This window comes from Colias croceus, chromosome 7, assembly GCF_905220415.1.
Source record: "Colias croceus chromosome 7, ilColCroc2.1".
NCBI classification, from domain to species: domain Eukaryota; kingdom Metazoa; phylum Arthropoda; class Insecta; order Lepidoptera; family Pieridae; genus Colias; species Colias croceus.
The window spans coordinates 10,642,022-10,665,693 of record NC_059543.1 but is presented as its reverse complement, the minus strand read 5'-3'; the positions used below and the strand labels follow the sequence as shown (position 1 = coordinate 10,665,693).

The 23,672-nt window shown below is 35.7% G+C and overlaps 4 protein-coding genes across 4 annotated transcripts in view; 2 read left to right on the top strand and 2 right to left on the bottom strand.

The window, feature by feature from the left end:
- LOC123693039 (protein GDAP2 homolog) overlaps window positions 1-12,085 on the top strand; it is a 46,677-nt gene extending 34,592 nt beyond the window's left edge. Inside the window, exons 8-12 of the mRNA XM_045637943.1 lie at window positions 6,420-6,573; window positions 7,982-8,121; window positions 8,970-9,024; window positions 10,120-10,263; window positions 11,807-12,085. Of these exons, the coding sequence (XP_045493899.1) occupies window positions 6,420-6,573; window positions 7,982-8,121; window positions 8,970-9,024; window positions 10,120-10,263; window positions 11,807-11,851 (538 nt within the window). The 3' untranslated portion in view covers window positions 11,852-12,085. The remainder of the gene's footprint in view (window positions 1-6,419; window positions 6,574-7,981; window positions 8,122-8,969; window positions 9,025-10,119; window positions 10,264-11,806) is intronic.
- Window positions 12,086-15,504: 3,419 nt separating this feature from the next.
- On the bottom strand, window positions 15,505-16,314 carry LOC123693108 (phosphatidylinositol-glycan biosynthesis class F protein). The gene has a single exon (XM_045638067.1). The coding sequence runs from the start codon at window positions 16,277-16,279 to the stop codon at window positions 15,569-15,571; it is 711 nt and encodes a 236-aa protein (XP_045494023.1). The 5' UTR covers window positions 16,280-16,314; the 3' UTR covers window positions 15,505-15,568.
- Window positions 16,315-18,151: 1,837 nt separating this feature from the next.
- LOC123693027 (5-aminolevulinate synthase, nonspecific, mitochondrial) lies at window positions 18,152-20,006 on the top strand. Its single transcript, XM_045637894.1, has one exon. It carries the CDS (start codon window positions 18,367-18,369, stop codon window positions 19,891-19,893), a length of 1,527 nt encoding a protein of 508 aa, XP_045493850.1. The 5' UTR covers window positions 18,152-18,366; the 3' UTR covers window positions 19,894-20,006.
- Window positions 20,002-23,672, bottom strand: part of LOC123693026 (pre-mRNA-processing factor 17) — a 45,682-nt gene continuing 42,011 nt past the window's right edge. The window contains exon 11 of the mRNA XM_045637892.1: window positions 20,002-20,198. Coding sequence (XP_045493848.1) covers window positions 20,021-20,198 — 178 coding nt within the window. The 3' untranslated portion in view covers window positions 20,002-20,020. The remainder of the gene's footprint in view (window positions 20,199-23,672) is intronic.

Sequence of the window (23,672 nt, the reverse complement as noted above, 5' to 3'; positions counted from 1 at the left end):
CAGTAATTAATCTGATTAATGACACGCATAAGCCAAGGGCTTCGGTTGTAAACGTACACCAGAGCGAATCCAGCAAATACCGGACTATCCGGTGTCATTCTAGTACCTACATTGCATTGTTACTTCTGGAAGAGAAAATCAATTGTATAGACAGTTTTCTGTCGCGTCTACGATGAAATATACTTCTCTATACTCACTTTGACATGCTCAATACAATGCAGCGGGGATGAATAAATCGAATTGCCGCTTCAAGATGCAAAATGCTACATTGACAATTGATTTCCTCTTCAAACTCACGGAAACTTCGCTCAATTTCTGATGCTGATCTTATGTCTGACATTGTACACGTGGTAGGAAAATAAAGCGCTAGTTCGTTCAACCTGGATGTTGATTTTGGAATGTTTTCAATTGTTGGGCATGTAGGTTGACTGGAAATACCACAGCATTTTTTGTGTCTAGGAACAATGTGTTGCATATCATGAGATTGGCTTGAGTCATACATAATGAATCCATTATCCAATCCATCCATCAATTATAAATATGGATCCATTATCGACAAATATAAATCGCAAAGTGTTTAGAAAATACAATAACACGCAATTTAACGCCCTGAAATTCAAATTTTACGGTGAAAATTAACAACATGAAGTTATAGCGTTTCGATATCAATTCTTTATGCGTACAATAAGACTTGTAGAAGTTTTTAATGGTGACAATACACACACCCATTGTCACCCATATATAATTCTTGTCATACAAATACAACCCTGAATTACTTGGCGTCGATTCTGAAACTAACCCCTATAAATCAAATGCAATATCGACGTTTCACTTCTTACGTTAAGAGGACAAGTATATCATTATCATTGTGGAAAGATTAGACCTCTTCATGACATACAATAGTATCTTTTTGTGCCCAGACTTGGCTATTGTAAACAAACCTGTTACTGAACATAGTGCGATGTGATATGCATTAGTTACCCTAGTATTTACATCCGGTCATCCACGCTGTGTTGAAGGCGTGGTGACGTCACTAGTCAATGGGCGCCGACACATTGGCGCTTTGCCAGCAGCTATAGCCGCTGGGGGCGTGTTTATTTCGATACTTAAAAACTCGGTTCAAAGTTTGGATTGTACTGCGTCATAGCAAATAATTCTTCGTGTATATTTTACTTTGGTAAATGTTTTTTTGTTCTCGTTTGCACTCTTGTTTTGGAAATTCTGATTGATCATTAATTTATCAGCGTCTCTTTGATTAAAGGGGAACGTGGAAGTAAATTATTGCCTATTTTTGTTTGGTGTTTACGAAGGACGGATGAATGGTGGCCCAAATAATTTGCTGCGTAGAAGCGGTATCGTCGCGTCGTAGAACTGTGCTACGCAGAATTTCTTTATGTAACAACTCAACAGTTTTTGAGTAAACAAATATCATATCATATTATAGTAAGACAGTGTTTATAATGTCTTTATACATTCATGCGTAGATACTATTAAAATAATATTTATCTCTGAACTCAAGAATATTTTTGATGTTTTCTTTGGCGTGTAGACTAAAACAATTGTATGAGAGATGTTTTAATTAAAATAAAGCTTATTGATGACTGTGGCCAATACGTGACCATGGCAATACGTCAGGGCCGACCTTTGTTAATTTTAGACCAGTTGCGGTTTGAAATAGAAACGGAATCATTGCAATGCGTGTCGATACGGTACGCTCATGAAATATTTGTGGGTAAGCCTCAGTAGTATACACACACGGTAGATAACCTCGATATACACTACACACATATAGATGATACAATACCTGAATAAACTAACTAAACTTTAAGGTGTATTCGTGGAGTTAAAAACGTTACTAGTAAAGAGATTTATAACTTGTCTGAAAGTTAGTGTAGACAGAGGTAATCACTTGTCTGAAGAAAATCTATCATGGATGAAATGTTTCAAAGAAAATCGTTTATTTTTATTTCACTCTCCATTTAATCTACTTGGAACTTTGCAGACGACGTTAATCCTATAAATACGCGAATTGCTAGACCTTGACATAATGCTGTGACCGACTCGTCTACATATTATTTAACTCTTTCGTATATTTATAACTAACTAAAATTAGGTAATCTATAGTGCGTGTTTGTGGTTTATTTAGAAATTTTAAATCATGCCTCGTTTAATTTAAACAAGCCTGATACTTCAAGTACTCTTTACAAAACAATCTTCTTACGTAATACGATTAGGGCAATGACCAGTGAAATTTTATTATAGTGAACATTATGCATTGTTTTTTATTTACTTGTCTTTAATCTCTTATGTACATAAAATATTTGTTTCTGATGCACACAATACATAGTGAAACGGTATATCAATACATATAGTTCAATATTCCTTATTATTTCATCACAATGGAGCATGTTTAAGTTAATATTAATATAATTTACGTCATCAAACGTTTTATATTGTGATAATGGTTGTCTTCAACCTTAAAACATTACGTTTATTTTACGATACGGTACCTTTTACAGCAATTAAAGGTGAAGGTGAAACATCGGGTTAATAACTTTTAAATAATGGCTTGTTAAACCTTATTTTGCTTAAATATCTATGCACATGATACATGTAAAACACTTTGATTTGTATTAAAATGTATACCTATATCTTGTTTATTATATTTCTTACATGTGAGAATTATCTTAATCATTTTTAATTAAACTAAACTTGAGCATGACGTTCCATTTATTGTTGCATCACACAAAATTTATGAATCATACGATATGATATGAGTATATGTATATGCAGGACGTTGTCACCACTACATTTAAACACAGTTATTCATAAAACAATTAACACATTAATAAATTTACTCAGCTTTAATAAAAAAAACAAAACACGATATATTATGAAAATGGAATTGAAAACAGGAAAGTTGGAAAATGAAAGCGGGTTCGATAGGCTTTCCCAATATAAAGTTTCTATTTCCCTTTATGCTTTATTTTCGCAAAAAATACCTACCTATTTTTATATTGCACTAAATATGTCAAAAGAAACAGAGACAGACAGGTTTGCTTTCGCATTTCCAAAGTATGGATGCTGCGTTTGTCGACTGAGATTACAAATTGGGGACACGTCACGTAAATGTTAAACATTTTAAATATTTGTTGTTTCTCGCGCACCAGATTGGTATTTGCGCATGTCAGTCAAGGAATTCATGTTGCCATTTTCTTTTTTTTTTTTTTTTTTTCACCTAATATAATGAACCTAACTACTTAGGGTATCATTATTGAAAATTACGATCTAGCCTTATACTATAGGCTAATGAGTAATATAAATCTAACTTAATTTGCTAGGTAAAGTATGTCTAAGAACGTGTCCATTAACACTTTTCTTAATGTCTCTATTAAGGCGAAGACACTTCGTTCATGTGTTCTTTATGAATAGCACTCACTATATTACACTAACACTTCACTAAACTAACTCAAAAGGTTTTGTCCTTTTCAGTCTTCTCACTATGTCCGTGTTGTCAAGGAGCTGGATAGCCTCGACGTTCACATGGTGATGAAGTCTGCGTTCGTGAGCCTCAGCGTTCTTTTTAATTATGTCCGTGACGAGATCTACTTTCAGGTCCCGATGTAGGTCGTCATTTCTAATGTACCAGGGAGCGTTTACGATCTCCCTGAGTACTTTATTTTGAAACCGTTGTATGATTCTGATATTACTTGGTTTGGTACAGCCCCAAAGCTGACTACCATAAGTCCACAAAGGCATAAGGACTTGTTTATACAGGAGTAATTTGTTTTGTTCTGAAAGTGATGAATGCTTCCCAATTAGCCAGTACATGGCCTTGTAGCGAAGCTCTAGCTCCTCGCGTTTCTTTTTGACATGAGCCTTCCAGCGAAGCTTTGCGTCAAGTGTCATACCCAGATATTTAGCTGTGTTTTCATAAGGTATTACATGATTATTTATGTATACCGGATGATAATTTGGCTTTTTGTTTGTGAAGTCTACATGAATAGATTTAGACTCATTGAGTTTTATTCTCCATTTTTTCGTCCAGACAAAGATGGTATTAACAGCTATCTGAACTTTTTCTACTGCTTCTTCATGAGTATCACCTGTGGCCATTATAGCTGTGTCATCAGCAAATGTTGCAATGGTGTTGTTCTCTAACTTAGGAATATCGCAGGTGTACAATAAGTACAGAATAGGACCCAGAACACTTCCTTGCGGTACTCCAGCTTCTATAGGCTTAAGCTCTGAATATGCATCATCTTGTCTTACTCTAAACATACGCTGTGACAAGTAAGACTCTAAGACGTCAACGAACTGTTTTGGGAGCATATTTCTTAGTTTGAATATAAGCCCCTCGTGCCATACTTTATCAAATGCTTGCGCCACATCCAAAAACACCGTGGAGCAGACTTTTCTTTCTTCTAGAGCCTTTTCAATTATATTGGTAATTCTATGTACTTGGTCTATTGTAGAATGGTGTTCTCTGAATCCAAATTGATATTCAGGAATTAAGTTTCATTCCTCGATTATGGGTTTTAACCGTTTCAAGAAGAGTTTTTCAAATAATTTTGACATGATCGGCAGCAAAGAGATCGGGCGGTATGAAGTAGTATCATGTGGTGGTTTACCAGGTTTTGGTATCATTATAACTTAAAATAATGAAACGGGTTCAACGCTTGCTATTGTAACCTGCCTCGGTTTGTGATGTTCAAATTTCACTCCATTGGGAGCTACGGAAGACGACATTGAGAAATTGAATTTGTGTTACGTTTCGTTCATTTTTATTGTTGGACAAAGTAGGAAACAAAATGGTAATTAGTTCCATCACTGATTAACAACGTCTTGAGTACGTAATTAAAGGCATACATTTTAAAACCAGAATCATGCGGTTGGCGCTTATCAAGATTCAAATTTCGTAGCTGGTATCACGGCCACAATATTCTCATAAAATTTATGACGAAAATAAATTTCCTGAAAAATGTAACCTTACATTTTAACAATAGAGCACAAAATCGCGTATTTTTGTCACATAAAGCAGTTGACAAAAGATTAACACTACTCGGTATTTTAATTGCTCAGTGTTTAAGATTCGGTGTGCAAATATTCTCAATGTCTTACACTTGGTCATATATTTTTTATATGTTTGTACACGACATCCTTGGAATTAGTTATCTTAAAGGAAATTGTGTTCTATTTAATTACTACAAAGTGGGAAAACGCATTGCGGCAAAGACGAGAGGCTTATCTACGTGCTTACAAATTCATTTAGGTACACCATAACAAATTACAAGGACCAAATTAGACAATTATTCTCAGTTCTTATTAGTACAAAGTAGCGTAAAAATACTATTTATATTTATTTTACGAGTAACATTCATAAACATTTAGAAATGAATAATTTTTGATTGTACTTAAAAAAAATATATTATTAAAGATTTTCATAGAAGCACATCAAAACATTCAACAAAAGCATGAAAATATGATAAAAATTGCTACATAATAAAGTTGAAAGCTATCCCAGTGAAGGGAGAAATGTGACCTCAAAGAATCGGGGTCGTGTCACCTTTGACGCAAGTGGCGATGTCTACTGCCCTATATGTTCGTCAACTTAGAAATTGAATTCGTATCTATACTGCACGTGTAGTTTGTTCCCTTCGTCCTTCATATAAAAGAAAGTGGTCTTTCATTGAAATATGATAATGCAGTGTATTTTCTCATGTCATCTATTTATGGAGTAAACATCCCTGTTCTCATTCCGTCAACTATCAGATTTAAAAAAAACTCTAACCACATATTGAAAGTCTCATAAGCTCATATTTCAAACAATTGTATTATTTACACTTGGCCATCACTTGGCGAGTTTCCATATTATGGTTTTTATTGTTATTCTTTCCTGAATGCTGTCGTTCATTTGTAGTTTGTACATTACTTGGCACTTGGCAATGACATGTGTTCCTAATAGTTTTTGGAGGTTTCATATTGTGTCGTTTAGGGTGATTGCTGATAGGTTTAATAGCGTCTTATAAAGTTTGTTTTCTAGAGATATTCTGCCAATACTGTTTAATCTGAAAGATTGCTCGAATATATTTTATTATTGTGAGAGTAGTATATGGTTACAATTTAGAACTGACTTCTGGAGGTTATTAAAACACATACACAAACATACAGAAACAATACACACTTTTGTGTAATATCTGCCATTTATACATTAATGTAAACAGCAGTAAGAAATTTTCTTTGCGAATGTTCAAACAAATATTTTTTTAACTAATTAAAAAATTGTGACTTTCAGTGAGGTGGTTTTTATATTCATATACCTACCTAATAAATAATATATTCAAGAGTTCAAATTACCGTAAGTTACTTTTAAATAATTCTTCCACCTAAGATATCCTATGACCTATCCATTGTCACAGATACGAGCGTCTGCTCCGACGCGCGCGAAGCGAGGACCTCAGCGAGGTGTCGGGGATCGGCTGCTTGTACCAGAGCGGAGTGGACCGGCTCGGCAGGCCCGTTGTCGTGTTCATTGGCAAGTGGTTCCCGATCGCTGATATTGATCTGGATAAGGTGAGGATGTGTGGTTTGTATGGGATGTGGAAACAGGTGGGATGGTCACTTGGTTGGTTACTAAATAGGGTGATAGGGTGATTGTGTGAGGAATTGAATACTTTTTGACGTAGGAAGGATGTATGAATCTTACTATTGTAATAATATGATTTGAATTAAGGGTATTTGTGATTTGTCATTTGTGTAATCGAACAATTATATATATCGCAACGCATTTTTAATTAAAATAAGATGCAAACAAGAATAGGCATTGTTAATTGAACCTCTAGTAGTTATGTTCTTAAAACCTAAACGCTCCAGAAGAGCTCCTAATAAATTGATCCGCTTACCAAAAATATTGCTTTTCATTCATTAATAAAGGCAGTTCGTTTTTTAATTTAAAGCTAAATATTCTACAATATTTCGTAGTTATACTAGTTACACGCTTAATCATTATTTTTTCTGCAGTCGATGACTAATCGTTGGCCAAGACCTAGAATCGTGCAATAGTTTCATGAATATGTATACTGCCTACAATCTTTCTCTGCACTCATTTGTGTGTTTATGTTAATTTGCGCATGTTCCAAACACTTTCTTGGTAATAGAAATACTAAAGTATACTACTAATATGTTTTAAAGTTTCTAGATTTCAAGGGAAAGAATTTGTTATTAAATTTAGGTTATTGCATGCTTTAATAATAATGGAAGAAAATACGCATCTTTTCTTATTTTAGGCGATTATTATGGCCATATTTGTCACAAAAAAATTCCAAACATTGTAGAAATTTTGTAAAGTGAAGAATGACGTTGAAAGCTTTAGAACATGAATAAAGTTTATATTGTTAGTTCAATGTTGAATGGTTCTAAAGTTAGCAAAACTTCAGACCATTAAAACTCGGATGGAACGTCAGCATGTATATGCTAGAATTTTGTGAAATGTCTATGTTGAAGTACTAATTAATTAGATGGATAGTAGATATATGAACCTTCTGGAACAGGAGTGAAGCATAAAGTTAATTTCAGTTTCCAGAACTAGATATAAAGCGTAGTTTTCATTCTAAATTTTAGATCAGGAGCAATATTTGGTCTCCACATTCTCGATTACAAGTTGCACAAAGCTTTCATTTTACTTACCAGATCATTCTGGAACGCATGAGATCGTTCAATATTATTCTAGAACATTCATATAACGCATGGCGCGCGTTCCTATCATAAAAACATCCTAGAACAGTCAAGAACATCCCTATAACGCGTGGCGCACGTTCCTTTCGTGGAAACGTCCCAGAACATTCTAGAACATTCACATACAGCATTGCGCGCGTTCCCATCGTGAGAACGTTCCAGAACGTTCTAGAACATTAGTTAAAGCGTGTGTGTTTCTATATAAGAACGTTCCAGAACATTCTAGAACATTGTCGTGTGTTTCCAGGCGCTGCTGTACCTGATCAAGCTGCTGGACCCGATCGTGCGCGGCGACTACGTGATCGCGTACTTCCACACGCTGGCCTCCAGCGGCAACCACCCGCCCTTCTCCTGGCTCAAGGAGGTCTACACCGTGCTGCCTTATAAGTATGTGCAAGATTATTGTTTTTTCTTTATTTCAAAAATTCTTTATTTCGAACAAATCTATCTGCTAAGTTACTGTCTGTTCTAATAAAATCATTGTTTTGTTTATTTCCTTTCTTATTCTTAGAGCGGCCATACACGGGCGGCTCGAGCAGTTAACGGCTGAGCGATGTACTGCTCGAGCTGTCGGTACAAACCGCGCAGTTGACGGCTTGAAGCGGTCGCGACTGCTCGAGCAGTCCGTGTACGGCAGTGAATGAATCTCTATAGTTCACCGCGCGGTCGCGGCTTCAAGCTGTTGGGTCTCAACTGCTTGAAGCGGCCCGTGTACGGCCGTGTAGGGCCGCTCTTACTGTCTGTTCTAATAAAATCATTGTTTTTATTTCCTTTCTTATGCGTATGTTTATGTGGCACTTGTTTGTTATAGGATATGTCATGTTTGGTAACTGCCTCAAAATATAGTGTTTAACGCTGGTTGCAGAGCTTGACCGACCATCAGTGCGTACGTCAGTCGCGCTTGTCATATGTATGGAAATTCATAAAACCGTTCATAGCTAGACCGACCATACGCACGCGTATTGTCATGCGCATTAGTGTCATAGTCATACAATTGTTGATGCGTATCGTCAGGACCGACGGTACGCACTGACGGTCGGTCAAGCTCTGCAACCAGCCTAATTATATTTTCTATACTTTCTCTCATGGAAAATGCTTATTACTATTACTTGTAAATGTTACTTATATTTAAATATTCTGTTTAAGTCATGATGGATAAACCTGTGCAGCATTTTTTTTATTTTCAATGTGCAAATTATAGACAGATTTTTAATTTGGAACGATGCAACTTTCAGATATAAGAAGAACTTGAAGGCGTTTTACATTGTACATCCCACGTTTTGGACAAAAGTGAGTACTTACATTTTTTTTACATATTTTCATTTAACTGATATGCTAAAAATAACACTATATAAAAGACGAAACTCATATTATGTACATGACAAATAATTATTTTTTTGGTTCAAAATCAACAAATCGTTTAGAGATTGTTGAAATCATACTTTATTTTGACCATCACGTCATGTGAACATTTTCCCCTGTAATCCAAACTTGGGTCTATCCAAAAATGGAGGAACAAATGAATAATAATCTGTTGCATTCAGAGGGTCAATATTCTCAAACTTTGTTGTCGTTTTTGTAATATGTAATATAATCTCCTTAAACCAACCTTCATAAAATAATAATACCTTTAATTTAATTTTTGTGTTTGATGTAAGATGTAACCCAAATATAATGCATTTAGTTTTTATTTTTTATATTATTTATTCCGATGTTTCGAACACTTTACAGCGTGGACACACGCTCCCCGTCACCTCGGAATTACGGTCGCTGAAAAGTGTTCGAAACGTCGCTATCGTAAAGGGCATTGCCGAGTTGTTGATGATGATTGTTGATTATTGAAGTGAAACTTCTTTATCGGGGTTGGAAAAAAATTTAGTGTAACATTTTTTCGTTACGCGCCATCTTTTTCTTATCCTTACCACACGTGATTCGACGTATTTCTGTAAAGTTGAATATAGTAAATTACTTCTTACGAGTGTACATTAGTACACGCACATATTTTTTTTTTTATTAAGCTATTGCATAGCTTCTATCGCGGGCCTTGAGCGCGGGGACCGAATCGAGAAATTCCGCAACGAAAAAACCTCACGCTCCCCACTACGACGGGCGGAGGTGTGGCTTGAAGGCATAGCATGCAATAGCTTTACCGTGGCAGTCCCCGAGTGCCACACGTCTTTTTTATTTATTATATTATTTATCCCGACGTTTCGAACACTTTAAAGCGAGTTTGGATACAGGAAGACATGCTCTCCGTTACCTCGGGATTACGCTCGCTTAAAAGTGTTCGAAACGTCGCTATCGTAAAGGGCCTTGCAGGGCAGTTGATGATGATGATGATGAAATAATTTATTTTCTTATACAAATGCGTTATGATGTCGTCAGATGATGACGTGGTGGTTCACAACGTTCATGGCGCCGGCGATCAAGGCGAAGGTGCACACGTTGCCCGGCGTCGAGTTCCTCTACAGCGTGATGCAGCCGCACCAGCTCGACGTGCCCGCCTTCGTCACTGAGTACGATATGACGGTGAGCAGATACGATACAGTTCCTCTACAGCGTGATGCAGCCGCACCAGCTCGACGTGCCCGCCTTCGTCACTGAGTTCGATATGACGGTGAGCAGATACGATACAGTTCCTCTACAGCGTGATGCAGCCGCACCAGCTCGACGTGCCCGCCTTCGTCACTGAGTACGATATGACGGTGAGCAGATACGATACAGTTCCTCTACAGCGTGATGCAGCCGCACCAGCTCGACGTGCCCGCCTTCGTCACTGAGTACGATATGACGGTGAGCAGATACGATACAGTTCCTCTACAGCGTGATGCAGCCGCACCAGCTCGACGTGCCCGCCTTCGTCACTGAGTACGATATGACGGTGAGCAGATACGATACAGTTCCTCTACAGCGTGATGCAGCCGCACCAGCTCGACGTGCCCGCCTTCGTCACTGAGTACGATATGACGGTGAGTGACAACTCTAACTCAAACTCAAACATTTGTTTCATTTAGACTTCGTGTTGTTGATTCGTCAAAATACAGAAAAAAAGAGTGTGTGTACTTATGTACACGCGTTAGAAGTTATACTTCTTTGGCGTATGGAAAAAAACTACTACTAGAGTATACAACTTGAACATAGTTACATACCACCTAGAACTAACTTCATGCTGTTAAATTTAGGTGTATGTGTGCGCGCGCATCGTAAAAATTCACTCACATCATTTTTCTCCATCGCGCCAAAAGAAGTATAACTTCAAAAATAATAATTGACCACCGGTTCGGAAAGCAGACAAGCAAGTAGCATCACTACAGGGAAAAACAGAGGGGTTAGACAAGTGGCTTTCGTTTAGCGTAACGTTTGATAGAATAGATTATGAATGTATGAGATTGACATAAGCTGTAGATAAATGTAAATGTATCGACAGCTTACGTAATATATTCATAAGCTGTAGATAAATGTAAATGTATCGACAGCTTACGTCAATCTCATACATTCATAATCTATTCTATCAAACGTTACGCTAATAGAAAGCCACTTGTCTAGGGGGCAAGTAAGAATACGATACAGGAGTTCTCTACAGCATCATGCAGCCGCGCCACTCGCCAGCTCGCATTTCTAATCGTATCATATCCATAAGAATCTTCATTACATGAAAGTCGGTAAATATTATACTTACTAGCAAATATACAATTTAAAATTTTTACATAAAATATTCTTATAATATTTTCAGTTAGCATATTTCAAAGTATTTTATTAAGCGCGTCACACACGGTGAAGATACTATAATATTTTATGTTAAGATTCTCTAATATAAAACGTTATAGTATCTTATGGTATCCGGTATCAGCGTTCTGACCATCATTTTTCTTTTTGTCATTGCGTACTAAGACCCCTGTAGAAACGCCATCCTGTTACAAATGACCCACAAAATTTCGGGTCATTTGTAACAGGATACCTTAAGATACTATAACGTTTTATATTAGAGAATCTTAACATAAAATATCGTAGTATCTTCACCGTGTGTGACGCGCTTTACACGTTACTCATGATATAAATATATCTTTTTCAGATAAACGGTATCCACTACTTCCAGCCGGACACGAACAACACGTAACTCGACGGCGCTGTGGCCTGTGACGTCACCATTATCATTACCGACTGACCAAATTACTACTTCTCTATATTCGTGATTTTTTTTCTAAATAAAGAATTATTATTGTAGTTCCAGTTGTCAAAAGGCAAAGGTCTATTCTCAAACAGCCTAGTCAAATGTCAAATTTGCTGTCAAATGTCAAAAACGTTGTAGATGTGACGTGACGTCACACACACTGTACTGACCAAATTTATGTCTATACAAATATTATAAAGAGGAAAGGTTTGATTTTTTGTTTGTTTGTTTGTTTGTATGAATTGAATAGGCTCCGAAACTACTTGGCAGATTTGAAAAATTCTTTCACCATTCGAAAGCTACATTATCCACGAGTAACATAGGCTAGGTTTTATCCCTGAAATCCCACGGGAACGGGAACTATGCGGGTTTTTCTTTGAAAACGCGGGCGAAGCCGCGGGCGGAAAGCTAGTATTTAATATTTTTTTAAGAATAAATATTGTAGTTCCAAAATCCAAGTGTTACAAAGGTCTATTGAAAGGCTTTGATTGGGAAACATTTTTAACTTTTATAATAAAGTGATAAATAACATTTTAATCTTCGACACAGATTGTGCTTAATATTTAGATCAAATTGCTAGAAGAATCAGTGCTTGAATTTAAATTTCTCAAAAAAATACTATGGAAAATAAGTAAGTATATTCTACAATTGCGCTCTGCAAGTAATTTCCTTGATAATTGAAATTATTTTAACGTAAATCGTACAGTATCACTGCCAGTAGCGCGTGCAATTTTGACTATAAACTTTTGGTCAGGCGTCGTTTTGGTGTAGAACTTTGTTTTAGAGTGGAATTCCATTGCATTTTTGTCTTTATTAATATGGTATATAAAAAAAGATTTTAAAACATGTCGTTTCGATGCAAAAAAATGCCCTTGTTTTTTTTTGCATCTTTGTGCTTGTGACGACCATTTTAATAATTTCATTCAATTAACAACTATGTAATATCGATACATACATGCCGATTACCGATCTTATTTTTCATATTGTATTTAATTCCTAATATTTCAAGTAATCTGCTTTTTATGTTTCTACATGTTTTTAATGAAGATAATGCAAAGGAATTCCACTTTAAAATCAGCTATTGTTAAATTTATATAGTATTTAGTGTAAGTGGTGCATTTTTATACTTTAAGCCAATATAAATGTCATAATAAAGTATTTTGTATTGTTAATCGTGATGCGCGGTGAGTGAATCAATTAAGATAACGTTAAAGTATTTTTGATAAATAACTGAATATAAGTTTTTAAAAACACAATATCACCAGTACATATAAAAAAAAAACAAAAAACTAGTCATAGTAAAGATTATTATACTCACAAAAGTTGTGTAAAAGTGAAATCTTTCTATTCCAGACTAATATTTGCAATTTAGAACTATGATAGAGACTAGTTGCAATTATAAAACTTTTGTTAGCATATTTAAAGAATGACTTTAGCATAACCGATTTAATATCATCGTCAACCTTTTCATTTTAGATCATTATCTAGGAGATAGGCCTAATGCAGCTGTATATCGGAAATTGTCATAGAATTTTTATTTATCTGTGACGTGCCGATCTACTGTCATTTTCGTATTTTTTGCGCCATAATTCAACTTCAACATAACCAACAACCAACATTTTTTTTTGTTCACAACACTAAACCGAAGAATTAAATGTTTGCTTGTGTGTGTAATTACAATTAAAAAATTATATTAAATATAAAAATATCTCTTCAGCAAAGCTAAATATTATGATTATTAGCGAACACTTAATTTTTGTGTTAAAGGTGCTGAGATGAAGATGAGATTTTATTTTTACGTAATTTAGTGTAAGTATTGTAAATAGTGTAAGTTGTTGAAAGTCTTTCACTGATTGCATTTGCATTAAAATATGAAAGTTCAGGCCGATATTTACTAGATTATTACATCTTTGTCGCAACAAAGCGATGCTTCGAGCAATAAATGAGAATAGCTATACATCGGCCTTGCAAGTTGCAATGTGTATATGTTTATATTACAGATTCATGAAAAATATTTTTCTTTCTAGATTTTCTGTTAAAAATTTAAATAAAAAGTGATAACGGTAAATATTTTTTACAGATATATTTAGTATTGCACTTTACAAAATATGTGTAAATTGTGTTTTAAAAAGAAGTAGGTAACAATTCTTCTAAATTATGTGCCACAACCACAAGTAATTTCGCCTATGAAAAAAAATTATTTCACTTTAAGTTTTCACGCAATAACTGTTTTCGATATTATTGGTCCTTTAAACACATTAATGATGTTGGAATGGGAAAGTTGTGAGGTTTTGAATAGTTGATAAAATTATGTTAAGTTTGTAACCAAGCTTTAGTACCATATAAGTGTGAATTCATCGTTGTTGAATGAATAGAAATGCTATGAAACTTTCACGTTAAACATAAATTGTTAATAACATAATTATTGTTAACCGTATAATAATATATCCTGAAAGCCAATTATGATTACTGTTAACTTCTAAATTGAACCTCTAGTGCATGTACTGCATTTTGTAAAATTAATAAACAAAACATATTTATGTAATGCTATATTGCTAATTTATAGGGATTTAAAATGTGATCAAGATTGGTTAAGTTTCATATTTTATTCATTGTAATGTTAGATAGAACCTGTAAATATTTAACAGACACAAATAAATTGTTAATTTACTATTCTTTTGTTTTATTTGTCTATGACAACTATTCTCTAATCTGTGCTATGACTTGCACGAGTTGATAATACCTATCTTTGTAGTCTAAGTTCCGAATTGAGATCAACCGTTACCCATCTGATATTACCAGATGAGACGTATTTTTTATCAAATATAATTTATGAACAAATATGCCTATTGTATCAAAAAGTGCTACAATTCATTTGAGGCAATATAAGCAAAAACAGAGATACATTAAGATTATATTTTTAAATCATGGGCTATGATCATAGATCAACCCCATAATGCACAGAGAAAAGACGTGTAACGTGTTCAACTTTCAAGTATGGTTCAACCCGTTCAAGTCAAATTTAATCCCATCCGGTCGCACGGGTTCGGTCGGGGTTGCCAGATGTCATCACTACAAACTATAAAACAAAATCGCTTTCACTGTCCCTACATCCTTTACACACCTGTTGGCTGTTTGATTATATCTTTAAAGCTACGCAACGGATTTTAATACGGTTTTTTTTTAAATAGAGTGGTTCTCGAGGAAGGTTTTAGTATACGATTTGCGAAGCCGCGGACGGAAAGCTAGTATAGTACTATAATTTATGTCGTTCAAAAATTAGAATATCATACCAAAAAGAACTAAGTATGTTTTATACAATGAAAAAGGAGCTTGCTTCTTTGTTTTTAGAAATAGTGTGTGTTTCAATGTGAAATCCAAATTAAGAGATACCTACATCGTAATAATTCTTTACATTAAATTTTCAACACTCCAACTTATGAACTTAACTTGCTATTATTAAAAACTTTAAACTATAGTTATGTTGAATTATGGTCTATGTCTATACTACTATATGACTATGTAGATATTACCTATTCACACCTATTTAATTGTTGGCTTTTTAATTGGTTCATGTGATAAGAAAAATAAAAATCCAATTCTCTATGTACAATTTATTGATAATAATAAATAAATGCTGATATAAATACTCTGAAAAAATAACTACTTAGAAACATGTAATTTGTTCATAATGTTTACAAAAAAGTTGAGGAACTTATATTTATTTCCCGCAGACATCATAGTCACTTTTAATACTGTCATTACATTAGCTAGAACATATCCTCCAATAGCTCCGAGATAGCAAGGTATGGGCCACTGTTGCCACGGTGTGTTCCAGTCTAAAGGAATCACTACAGCGCCAAGCCACGCTCCCCCCACAGTCAATAAAGCATTGTTGACCAACATAGCTACAATCGTATCTTTAGAAAAACTCTTCACTCCAAATAAAAGCTGCACAGCTGTCTCGACTCCAGTATGTGCTACTAACGGGAATACTGTTAGCAGTGTAAGTAGTGTTGATAACATCAAAGTTCCCTCGTGGTTGTCTAGAACTGGCGCTCCAAATAATATTATGCCAACGAAGAAACAGAACATAACTCCGAGCAAGAAACCAAAGGTCTTGATGATATCACTAGCCCTCATCTTGTTTCTACTCCTTTTTGCTTGATTATCATTGTTAGATGATAAATAGAATGATTTTGCTAATTCAGCTATAAATATTAACACTAGAATATAAAACGACGATCCACTTCCAATAGAATAAAGTATGCCTTTATATGATATCACTGTAACAATACTTGGCAAATAAATGCATGATAACAGGCTTGATATGGTCACTTTTCGCAGTTCTAGGTGATTATTTAAAGAAAACATTTTTAATGCACATAAGTCACAATTCGAATTTTATTCAGTAATTAATCTTTATTTACAATTTCTAATTTTCTAATATACAGATTACAGATATTTTTGTAGGTATCAATTTTCAAACCATTAAATTGATTTAAACATCAAAGTCAAAAAGTCAATAATGGTCTATGCGTATGCTCTATGAAAATTGAAAAACACCAAAAACACCTACCAGCTACCACAGAAAATACATGTTCTTATTTAAGCTATATTTTATCATAGGTCACTATTTAGAAGCAAATATATATTTAATTATTTTAAAATAAATTAATCGTATAAAAAACGTAGACAGAGAAACTAATAGACAAAGGTACTCTGTAACCGCGACTGAGACAAAGATAGTTTGTCAATGTATAAGTTGAATGTTGCCACAGTATCCGAGCTCCCGGATGTTTTGGAAAGGGTAAATATTTTTAGGAGCAATTAAATAAAACCAGATAAGAGATTTTTCTTTTGTCTTTATAATCAATTTAGTAGATACAAAAAAATATAAGCAGATTGATTATTGATGACGAAACAATGTTAATTTCGTGTACACATTTCTTACTTTTTCATTGGCTTGTTCATATTTTACAATATTTTGTGAGAATCCAATCTTTTCTCCCACTTCGATCCATTAATTACGTAGGTCTGGATCATCTGGAAACAAATCGATAAACATAGGTTAATAATAATTAATGCTCGCAGGTAGTTCAGGTTCTCTAAAATTATAAGTGTAATTTTATGTCAATCACAATTATTACTATGAGAAATAATAAATTAAAATATGTTTTCGATGCCGAAGTCTTCCCGAAACACTGGGTTATTATGGGATTTCATATTCATTTACTTTCGAGTTTCGCCATATTGTCAAATCAATATTTTTTTATTGATGATCGGGGTATTATTTTTCCCGACACTGGCAACACTTACTTGTTGATGTTTATAGGTTATTGAATGTAAAAATCGATATTACGCTAATATTTTCCTTGTTTTAACGCGACTTGTTGTTACTTTAGGCTAAAATATAAATAATCATCACTGAGAAACTATAAATAAGGACAATAAAGTCGTACTTACGCGTGAAAAGACACACCGGCAATTTTCTTCTCACTATCGCTTATACATGCAATAACACGACAACGCACCATTCTATTTACTTCGATGTCTATATTAAGATAATTTCACCGTCTTTTCAATGTACTCGTATCGATTTTTTACTAAATAATATCCAAAATTCGAACACCAAGCACAATGAAGGCACGAACTGTCAAAGTTTGTTTCGCAACTCAAGTTGCGGATCTTGAAAAACAGGTTACACACTAAGGGACAAAAAATTGGGTATTTGTGTCTTTGTCTTATGCATTTGTTATGGTATTTTCGCTCTCTTTCTTGTGTAAGTGAGAAAGGTATCGTCATTGGGTCTATTAGTTACTCTGTCTACGATAAAAAATAATTTGTGCTCATTCTTTCCATCTATTCTATGCTCTATTTCCTTTTTTATCACTTTTATAAATCGTAATAAATTTCATAGACTACAAATTATAAATTCGAAATTGACATTTGACTGACTAATATGATGTTGCCACAATTGACTTATGTCAAAAACATCTGATCGAGTGATCGCAAAAATGAATGAAATCCAAAATAATATTTTTCCTATTTCATAGTAAGTTATCCGATGTTAAAAGTAATAAACTTTTATATAATGTGTCATTTAAAAATTAATTTAAATTAGTCATGTTCAACATTAGAATGAGCATCTGTAAATTGAAGTTGACATCTCCGTAGATTTTTTGTAGCGACAACATTTTAGGTTATGAATCAAAATACAAATTGTACGTGGAGTTGAACTGTTGAAGTTTACAATCATAATATAGTCAGCCGTAATCGATATGACGACACCGATCTTATAAATGAAGGCTGCACTGTGTTATACTATCAGTTAAACCTCATATCCTCGAGACGTTCGGCTACAGTGAGAGCCAACGTTTTACGAAATACCGAAACAAGTGTGCAGAGCGTTCACGCTTTGTGTCACAAGTGTTACGAGTGAGTGTCGTCGATTACATAAAATGCCCTGTCCATTCATGGGTTCGCTCAATCAAGCTTTCGTGCGAAATTATGGCACCGTACTGATGAAACAGTATGGAAACTTTTGCCCGATAATTTCCAGAGGATTCCGCTCTCTAGGTCAAGACGAGACCAAATGTCCATTCATTCAGAAAAACAACGCCGTCGTCGCGGACGCTCCCAAGGAGATGACCGAGGACATCGTCGAGCGCGCCCGGCCCTACTCCTACGATAAGTTCTTCAACGAGCAAATAAGCGCCAAGAAGAGGGATTACTCGTACCGTGTGTTCAGGAAAGTGTCGCGGTTGGCCGCGGACGGTATGTATCCTCAGGCCCTCGAGGGGCTGGACAACCGGCGCGTGACGGTGTGGTGCGCCAACGACTACCTGGGCGCGTCGCGGCACCCGAGCGTGCAGGACGCGGCCGTGTCCGCCATCAGGTCGTACGGCACGGGCGCCGGCGGCACGCGCAACATCGCCGGCAACTCGCAGATGACGGAGCAACTCGAATCCGAAATTGCCAAACTGCACAAGAAACCCGCAGCTTTAATATTTAGCTCCTGCTACGTCGCAAACGATGCGACGTTGTCGACTCTAGCTAAAATTTTACCCGGTTGCATTGTCTATTCGGACGCGGGCAACCATGCCTCTTTGATACACGGAGTCAGAAACAGTAGAGCGCCGAAGCACATATTCAGACACAATGATCCGAAACACTTGAGGGAGCTGCTCTCCCAATCGCCGGAAGGCGTCCCGAAGCTAGTCGTTTTTGAGACTGTCCACTCGATGAGTGGAGCCATCTGTCCTTTAGAAGAAATGTGTAACATAGCCCACGAATACGGGGCGTTGACTTTCGTCGACGAAGTCCACGCGGTAGGTCTGTACGGGAAGCACGGCGCCGGGATCGGAGAGGAGCGAGGCATCGAGCACAAGATAGACATCCTGTCCGGCACGCTGGGCAAGGCCTTCGGGAACGTGGGCGGCTACATCGCGGGCTCGTCGCTGCTCGTGGACACGGTGCGGTCGCTGGCGCCCGGCTTCATCTTCACGACGGCGCTGCCGCCGCCCGTGCTGGCGGGCTCGCTGGCCGCCATCCGCCTGCTGGCCGGCGAGGAGGGCCGCAGCCTGCGCGCCAAGCACCAGGCCATCGTGCGCTACCTGAAGCTGTCGCTGCTGGTGGCGGGGCTGCCGCAGATGCCGTCGGTGTCGCACATCGTGCCGGTGCCCATCGAGGGCGCGGAGGCGGTGGCGCTGGTGGCGGAGTCGCTGATGCGGCGCGGCCACTACGTGCAGGCCATCAACCACCCCACGGTGGCTCGCGGCGCCGAGCGGCTGCGCTTCGCCCCGGGCCCGCACCACACGCCCGAGATGATCGACAGCCTCGTCACTGCCCTCATCGAGTCATTCCACGAGAACAACATAAACTTCAACCAGTTCCTGGTGAACGGCACTTGCCGCGAGTGCAGCATGGAGTACAAGGTCGAGGTGCCCTACGAGGAACCCTACAAGTACCCCATGATCGCCGCGTAAACGTGTCTACGCGAAGTGACAGAATGTTGAATTATTGTATAGTTTATTTGAGATATATTATTATTTATGGTTCTCGGTTATAATGTTAGGGGAAATAAAACAATGGTGTCGTATAATGTAGTATCATTTAATCCCAATACTTTATGACGCCGTCCCAGCCCGCGGTGAGCAACCTGCTGGGCTCGTGCGGATGCCAGAGCGACGTTATGCAGACTCCATCGTGAGCTTTCCACTTTTTGTAAAGTTTAGTCGTCTTCCAGTCCCATATGTAGCACTTTCCGTCAGCATCCCCAGACACGAGATAACTGTAACAAAGAAAGAAAAACAAATTAAATATAAACGTACCTTCTTATAACATGATTAGTTTAAAAAACAATTATATACACTACATTATTTATTATCATTAAAGAACAACCAAGTTTGTAAACAAACGAATAGCCCACCATTATAATTTATAAACAAACAAACAGTGGAGGTTATATAACATTTTACATAATAGCTAATATAACATTCTTTCAAAAAATAACTTTAAAATGTTATAAGATCGAATATTTGTTATTTTACATATATAATCTAGAATAAATTATCATAAAAATACAATAAACTTCCAACCAACATTAATTGCAAACTACGACCTCATGTCGATTCAAATTACATACAAGTGCCGTAATAGTTATTCATTATTTTCTTGATAGCGACTCAATTAACGTCGATCATGGACAAATTTTTAAAATAAATAATATGCATTATTAGAGAAAATAAATTTCCCATAACGTTCTCAATAATTTAATTTTGAACCACGAAACAAACAACTCCGTCTGGGTTTTGTTTTTCTTTCTCAGTTCCATAACATGACGATTGATTTGCGTACGTTTTTGGACTTCAAATATTTATACAAGAATACTATAAATTATTAATGGGTTCGTTGAATAAATCATGCAATATTTTGATGGAAAAGAACTTTATATCCGTCGCGGTCGCTTATATTATTTAACTGTCCGTTATTGGTGCATTTAGGATTCAGGGTTTCTCAATAACGAATACTTTAGTACCTAGTGAATGTTTGATGCGTATCGGAAACAGAATACGTCATAACTTCCCCCACTTCGATGTATTATGTGATTTCATGCACAATTTTTCGCACATAACAAAGCGCGTGAGTAATGTCCAAGTATAGTTTTTATAAGTCTCTGTTTTATTAAACTCTACTCTACAAATATCAAATGCGCCAGTAATGCATTACGCATTTTTTTCGTTATAATATTATGTTTCCAAACTTGAATAACCATGTACCTATGTCCTATATTTAGATATGCATGCGTAGGAACCTACTTCATGGTAATTAAGGCTTTGGCCTTAATAGATGGCGTAATCCCATAAAAATCATCCCTTCAGGTTAAACTGCTTAGAATGAGGTGACAAACTTAATAAAAAAACTACATAACCTCACCTTCTGTTTATGGTAAGGCCAACAACTTTTACAAATGTCCGCTAAAACTGAACGATGCAACATTGTTGTGTTATCGTTTTTGGTATTGACAAAACTGATGTTAAGTGTAACAGAACGCTCTTTAATATCATAAAAATTGCATATAAAATATGCAAATAGAATCTATAGATACCTTCATACCTTCGCGAATCAAAGGTCAACGTAGAGGGAAGACTACCTAGATTCGTGCGAGTAACAATCATTTTCAATAGCTATATCTTTGCATATAACTAATTAAAATGCGTAAATAAATAAAAAAAGTAATAAAGCAAGTAACTATCTAATATTTCTAAGTATTTTAAATATTATAACAAAGGCATAACTAGGTATTGATTAATTATTATTTAAATTTATCACGATAGAAATTCTCATTAAGTTAAAAGTAAATAACTAAATAATAACGATATAGGTATCTTTAAAGAAGCTATTAATTACTTAATGGGGGATAAAAAAGATCATTAGTAACAATAACAATTTTATACATATACATATATATATATATATATATATATATATATATATATATATATTATACCAAAACAAAACTTTAAGGAAAAGAGAACGTTTAAAAGTGATTGTCGAAAAACCCAAACCAAACCAAAATGCAATGCATTGTAACTTGTAATAAAACTAACTTCCCGCCCGCGGCTTCACCCGCTTTGCCTAAAACCTATGAATTATAATATTCTTAATTCACCTTCCTCTTGAATCACTCTATCTAATAAGAAAAACCGCATCAAAATACAAAGGGACATAGGGACAGCGAAAGCGACTTTGTTTTATACTATGTAGTGATGATACTGGCACGATTATCGGGCTTATTATTATAATCTGTATAATAATATTTTATTATACAGAAATGGATACATTCTACTTAAGTATCATTTTTTTTCTTTAGCATTGAATACTTATTTCTAAGAATGTTCAAGAAACATTTTATTGTTCAATCACACAAACGGGCATAATATTATTAATAATTATGATTTGTATAAATTAATCAAAAATAAAACAGTCGTTACTAAGCAGTATCTAACGAAGACAAAGAAATAAGTTCTATCATCTAACGAGCTATCTAAACTGGCAACAGTGCTATCAATCTTGTTTTTCTCCTGCTACCTAATCAAACGACCTAATGTCTAAGTTTATCGAAATTCAAATTTAAAAAACCGGCCAAGTGCGAGTCGGACTCGCGCACGAGGGGTACCGTATTATGTATGGGTACCCCCCTTAATATTTTTTTATTTTTTTTTAATTTGTTGCTATAGCGGCAACGGAAATAGTGTGAAAATTTCAGCTTTAGCTATCACGGTTTATGTCTTATGAGATATAGCCTGGAGACAGACAGACAGCGGAGGCTTAGTAAAAGGGTCCCGTTTTACCCTTTGGGTACGTAACCCTAATAAAAAGCGAAAATACAATACCACCGGCACCGTGAAAGATTCCGCTTGCTATCACGCTTTGCCAAAAAAACACTATCACGCGATCCTAAAGTTATCGAGAAGCTAAATGTTAGGTCACTAACATACTGGTGATATCAGGTAATCGTGAATATTATTATCAGAATATAACACGTGTTGACCGATGAACAAAAACCAATATCAAAAAGTAAATAAGTAAAAAAAGTATTATCTTTACCGATATTCGAATGCAGTTATGTATTATGATAGGTATCACAATATATTTATGAAAAAAGTGCGTAAACCTAGCAAAAGATCTCTTTCTATCTAGAGATAATTTCATATTAATTGTGTACCTTCTTAATTAACAGTTTTTCTAAGAGGGGTATCGACTAAAACTTTTGTTTAAACTAGCAATTGTTTAGCTTAGCTTGCTGATTCTATTTTTCCCAAATCATGAAATAGTCCAGTCTGTGGGGAAATGTAAAAGCCTCTGCTCTACAAAAGGTGGCGTAGAAAATGTTTTGAAACAATACTGTTTAGGTATGAAAGGTTAATAAAAATCCAAGTTTTCGACCTTGACGGACACAGGCGCTAGCCGCCATCTTGAATTAAAGGTGCTAAAATTAGGTATATTTTAAATAACTTCTCAATTGTTTACTACATCACAAAAGTGTCTATGAGGGGTTCAAAGAAGACAAAATTATCTACATTTTTTCATACATGATTATTCTGTAAGTCTTAAAGGTAAAAAGTTACAAGCGACGGAAATTATATTTACAGAAATCATATAATTATAATTTTGTTTAAAAATTGTGCAGCTATCATTTTTTAATTCTTTTTGATGGCCCGGGCTGGTTAATGGTGGCTTCTCCATTATCGTCGCTGAAATT